General features: G+C 41.9%; 1 protein-coding gene across 1 annotated transcript in view; it reads right to left on the bottom strand.

The window, feature by feature from the left end:
- The window catches only part of ADAM22 (ADAM metallopeptidase domain 22), a 128525-nt gene that overhangs the window by 121250 nt on the left and 1182 nt on the right, over nucleotides 1–6093 (bottom strand). The window contains exon 2 of the mRNA XM_010001581.1: nucleotides 5654–6088. Coding sequence (XP_009999883.1) covers nucleotides 5654–6088 — 435 coding nt within the window. The remainder of the gene's footprint in view (nucleotides 1–5653; nucleotides 6089–6093) is intronic.

The following is a 6093-nucleotide window of genomic DNA, read 5'->3' as shown; positions in this document are numbered from 1 at the left end:
GGCGGCAGGCTGTGTGTGTAGACGACCGCCTCGAACACACGAGGAGAGAGCGAGAGAGAGAGGGGCGTGCCGCGCTGCCTCTCTCATGGGGTTCTTCGGCGCCAGTTTTGCATTTCCGGGCTTTTCAGCCAATCAGGCGGGACCTAGTCCTGCCCCTGCTTCCGGCCACGGCTCCTCCCCTGCAGCAGCTGCTCCCCCCCCCACACACACACAGAGGGGGTTCAGCGCCGTGTGGAGACACCGTTTTAAGTCAGTTTTGTCGGCTGACTCAAAGGACATTTCATGTTCGTGTAAGGAAATACCTGGTCCTTCACAAACATGCTTCTGCATCATGTGCTACAGCAGATTATTAGCCACAACAGAGGTCCCAAAACAAGCATCCTCAGTGAAACAGTGGCAGAAAAAAATGTTCAGTTTGATCCTGCTCTCAGGGGTGTCAACATAGATCAGGAATGAATACAGATATATGGACTACCATAGCTGGAAAGGACTTCTCTATCCGACCTTGCAGTTACTACACTGATCATGGCAACAAGCATATGTTGGGATAAACACTTTCTATAAGGATTGTTACCTGTGAGCCTTTAAGATCCTCCATGGCTATATATAACAAGCCTGTGTTATGACATTAAGCTATAGCTTTTGAAATATCTCTTTTCAGCTGTGCTACGGCATAAGCAAAAGAAGATACCACAAAACAAAGACTTCCCATCCCTTTTACCCAGACTAAGATTTTTGAAGACACCCATGTCTTCTAATCACCTCTCAAGATCTGGATCCTGATGCATTATTTCTGTAACAAACTCTGAAGCAGCAGCTACCAGATGTTTTTTGCCAGAGTATTTTTGTGCCATTTTCATTTACTGTCATAAGAAGTTATCAAGTAGGTAAAGACCTTCCCTGAAATAAGCTTGCAAAGAAGGAAAAATTAGAAGCTTGAAATATTCTTTGCCTATAAAACACCAAAACACACTAGGGATATACGAGTATTTTTTAAAAAGAGGCATTTGAAAGTCGTTCCTACATCAGAAATCAAAGGGCACTCTCGATGCCCTTGTAACATGCTGCAATCTATAACACAGTCTGTCTTTCAGCACTTTTTTTCTTCTTCAGGAAGGCAGGACCTGCATCAAGAGTATTGTTATTTTAACTGTCATTCACATATTCATAAAATATTGCTAGGTTGTGAAGCACCTTCTCCATACATGAATACTGCAGAACTGTATACGTTGAGCATACAGTAAAGTATCACATGCATTTTGCCTAATGCCTAAGAAAAGAGAGAGAAGAGGTAACAAGGCAGCAAGAAAACCAAATCTGGCAGTAAGCCAAACGCATGTTCTTTCTCACTCCAGGCTCAGTCCCAACTCAGCCTTCTTCCTCTTGGGTTTTGTGATAGGATGATTGAAAATTGTGTCTAAATTTCTCCAAGAGCCAGCAGTTATTTAATTAAGTGGACAGAAAATATTTTTTTTAATTGGGTACTTCTCATGACACTTCTCCTTCCAACAGTATCATCGATCAGTCCCAAACTCTAGAGCTGTTTATAAACCCCTCAACAGTCAGAATTCATTTTTTAACTAAAAAAATGACTCATTGTTTGAGCTACACAACATGGGAACTTAATAATACCAACAGAAATTGACAGCTTCAGAACAGAAAGCAAGAATGTTCTAAACAAAGTCAGTAGCTCCAGAAGCACCTGCAAAGGACAGGGATATATCCTGTTTGAAGATTAGAGCGAGAGGCCAGGAAGTCAGAGTCCAATAGCAAAGACAAGGAAAAACCTGAATAAGTAATGAAGGTTTCAACTCCAAGTGGAAGCAGAGCTATGCTAGCTTAGTATGACGGAGCAGAGCTTCCCTGCAACTGATGATTAGTGATAAGTTATTTAAGAAATCTGAAAGCCATGCTTTCAAATTGGTGTATGGAATTGTGTAATTTGGTCACAAACAATTCAGAAATGCAGACTGTGAAAGACAAATAAATACTTAGCTGAAAACTACTGAGTCACTCTGGGCTGCAAACACATACTTTTGTCTCCAGAAGCAGTTCAGTCCTGGAGCCCCTTCATGCCAGGCTCCCAACAGGTCCACCCTTTTACTCACTCAGAAGGAATCCTGCATACCTTCATGACAACTGGTAACAAGCAAGTGAAAAACACACTAATAAATAGAAGTTGCTATACTATGAATGTTTTGTAGAGCCAGTAGAGATGAGTGAACCTATGTCAATAGTAGGCTGTTAAGTCAGGATCTTGTGCTACGATTTTCAGTGTGAACATCTCCCAAATTTCCTTATCAACACCTAAATATATAAAAAATGGATAATGCAACGAAAGCCACAAGATGGACAGTGCTGTCCCTTGGATTGTGTGTGCAGACTTATTAGCATGACCACAAAGTACTGACATCAAGAATTGGGGCCCTTTTCTGCTGGCATTGAGCGGCAGTCTCCAGATGAGACCAAGGTCACTAGTAAGTTATACTCAGGGCTGAGGGAAGGTATCTATTGGGTGAAGGCATGAAGAGGTCTGGTACACTAATCTCCAGCTAGAAAATTCATCTCATCTCCACAAACTGAATATTTGATCTATTGAAAACTATTAAGAAAAAAGTCCTCCAAGCAGGTTCAAGTTTGTAAAGGTATACTTCGTAGTTTGTTTTTCTCTCCTTCACAGGTGGAAGAACAAATACAGGTAGTGAGGAGGAATGCTTACAGATTGCCACATCCTAATTAAGAACATGCCTGCCCAGTATTGACTACAGGAAAGTTTCTCGAACTTGTAATTTCCCATATGCTTCTTACAACACAAAAATACAGCTCGAGGTATGAACCTAAGTTTCCTTATAAATTTTCACAGTAGAAACTTTCTTTTCTTTAAACACAAAAATGTTAGCTTAGCCTTAACTGAATGGCCCTGCCATAGAGGACTTCCATCTTCTAATGGGATTATGTATCCAACATTAAATTAAGTGTCCATTGCTAAGATCCTGAATTGCATTGCTGATAATATTAATATTAGCATATTCTGAGATATATCTTATCTTGATTACTCTTTAGACTAAGTGCTGTGCAGCTGCTAATAGGACCTCCTTGGAGAACAGAGAAATTGAAATACAGGAGTATCACAGATACTGGCAGTGACTCTAGTTTGCAGCGGAATTAAAAGCAGAAACAAAGTCATGTGAATTCTCCAATGTCCACTATATACTCGACATTACAGCATTAATGACACAAATACAGAATAGCCTGCAACATTTGCTTTGTGCTGTACTCTAAAGTCCAGCAGTCTTGGACAACTACAACTGTGAGAACATTTTGTTTATTAAGCAATTACATTCTGGGTTTCTAGGATTAGTACAGAGACTATTTATTTTACTATTTAAGAGTAACGTGTGCACGTAGAGAAGTCACTCCATAGTTACGGCAATGACCCAAAAAACCTCAACAAACAAACAAAACAAAGGACATTTCTAGAGAAAAATCTCAACAAATGGTGAAAAACCCACACATTTTTAGAAACCTGCCAACCATCATTTTCCCCTTCAACTTTCCTTCCTTTTTCTGTATTATGCTCCTCTGGCTCAACTCCATTCCAAGCCTGTTCTGAAACTCCTGATCTGCAAAAGCCATGATTTGCTTTTGCTTTCCCCTAAACAACCATCTTAGTTTCCCTTTGTGCAATCCAAAACAAAACAAAACAAAAAAAAAAGTATGACTTCTGCCCTTTCTGCAGCTAAAGCTTTCATCCAGGAATTAAAGGAATCCAATCCGATTTAATGTGACTTCCTTCTCTCCAGCTTCTCTCTCTCTCTCCTTTTATCTTTATCCAATTCAAAACACAATTACAGTGTTCTACATCAATTCAACAGCTGCAGCCTTGTTTCCTAGTCCCCAGACTGCACCATCCCATTCAGGTATCTTTGCTCTTCTAGATACAGCTGCTTGTCCTTCAGCCATCAGAGATTCTTCTTGAATGCTTCAGCTTCCTCCAAGGAGCATCCTCCCTAAACTAATCCACAAGTCCATTAGCTTAGATTTGAAATCTCTATTCAAGACCAGTTTTCTAACTCCAATACACAGCTGTCCCAAAGACCCCTAGCAATGGATAGAACGGGGCATGGAGACAGTCAGGGCATACTTAATCATAAAACTAACCAATATATATGAAAATGTTATTGATGGAGAGTGGACCTCTGTTCCCCTACCATTTGCATGCCTCAGAGCTTGGACTGTTCACTCTCAGGCATGGGTGTCCCTTCACGCTCGAGAACCCAGGACCCAACACTTTGCATCTTTACGCTTCATGTGACTTTTCCCAGCCACCCAAAAGCACCCATACAATTTAACTCACCAAGTCCTTACCTCCAATAAGCATTCTAGCAGAGATGAGAGTGTTGGGTTTTTATGGGATGCTAGAATTTAAGTCAGGATATTAAATTACTCAACTGCGACTGCTAACACTATTACTGCAAAAATACCTTCCTAAACGCAGCTTCTACAAAACTTCAGCTCAGCAAAGACAGTCATGGTGCTGGTCCATCACTGCCAACCTGACTCACATCTCCGGGCAAGGGATGCAGTATCCTGCAATTAGGATGTAAACATGCCCTGTAAGAGAAACATTGCTCCACTTGGTTTGCTCTGCTTTTGCTCCCTAATCTTCTTCCTCCAACTCAGCACCCTTCAGTGGGCAATCAGCCACCAGAAGCCATGTGAGAGGCTGTGGGTGAATTAAGCAGCAGAGAGAAATTTCCTGATGAAGGGGAAAGGTTGTAGCTGCAGACAGAGCTTTACACATGTAAACTCAGTTTAGGGTGGAGACTGTTGTGCAACGAATGCATTTAACCCTTTTTAACCTCCTAGCGTTACTTTTTTCTGTTTGGAGTAACGACACTAACAACTTAATTAATAGAGGACGACTTGGAAATTTTTAACGAGCGTAAGATTTGGTGAATCGAAGTTGAGACATTCAGAGAAAAAGAAAAACCTTTGATTAACAGCTTGCTCTGTAAAGCCAGTATTTGAATCCTAACACTGGATCAAAACGCAAACATTGCTACTTTTTAAGCAAACATGTCACAAAGTGTTGGAGCTTCTGAGTGTCCAAAGAATCCTGAAACGCAGGAGCATTTTTTTTTTTCTTTCTTAAGCAAAGCCCTTATTTCAGATTTTTTTTAATCCTGTTTTGGTGTACTGTAAATTTGCCTTTGCATCTGAAAAATCTTTATGTAGAAGAAGTTACAGTAGGAGACAAATAAATATGCTATGGAGACACTATTATTTAATTACACAAAAATATTGCAAACTGTTAGTGCTTATACTTTACGGATTAAAAAAATAAATAAATTGGAGACAATTTTTTCAGCTGCCTTGTTTCTTAAATGCACAGTAGACAATTGGGAAAGGAGGAAAGAGAGGCCTGCAACTCATTCCGTATGTCAGCAGTTACCTCTATTGCACAGTTTTTTATGTTCTCTATCAGCACAGACTCGGTGTTTTCCCTTCAGATGTAACAGCCATTAACCATCTCAGGATATGACGCTTAGTGATCGAGCTTAAAATCACTGTGTTTGAATATAAATTAGCGGAGCTATTTGTTAAAATCTATAGGGATTAGTCTTCATATAACAGAAATCTGAAAACATACCCCACTCTGGGTAGCAACGTGTACGTTAAATTGCTGCGCTAAGTTCACGTTATATTTCGAGCAATTCCCTTCCGATTTCCATTTGCTATTTTTAAAAACAGCCCCGACCCCCCAGGACACACACCCACCCTGCCCACGCCTGAGCCAGAAACCGGAACGAAGCTGCAGCGTTTCGACCAACTCCAGCTGTCGCAAAGGCTCCGCAACTTTCATTCCGTGGCTCTGCCCGCCCGGAGCCCCCGCGGGCGCCCGGGGGAGGGAATTTCCAGGCACCGGGACCATTTTCACTCGTCTGAGCGCTGCTGCAGCAGGACCGCTCCTTCGGGAAAACGAGACGCGCGTCTCACGGAGCAACGCTCGCCAACACGCGTGATCCTCCCCGCAGCGGGAACGCACCTGGCGGGGCTGGACGCGGCGCCGCCGCCTCTGCCGGGTCTGGG

Source organism: Chaetura pelagica, unplaced genomic scaffold (assembly GCF_000747805.2).
Source record: "Chaetura pelagica isolate M959 unplaced genomic scaffold, ChaPel_1.0 scaffold127, whole genome shotgun sequence".
NCBI classification, from domain to species: Eukaryota; Metazoa; Chordata; class Aves; order Apodiformes; family Apodidae; genus Chaetura; species Chaetura pelagica.
This window is presented reverse-complemented; position numbering and strand designations above follow the sequence as displayed.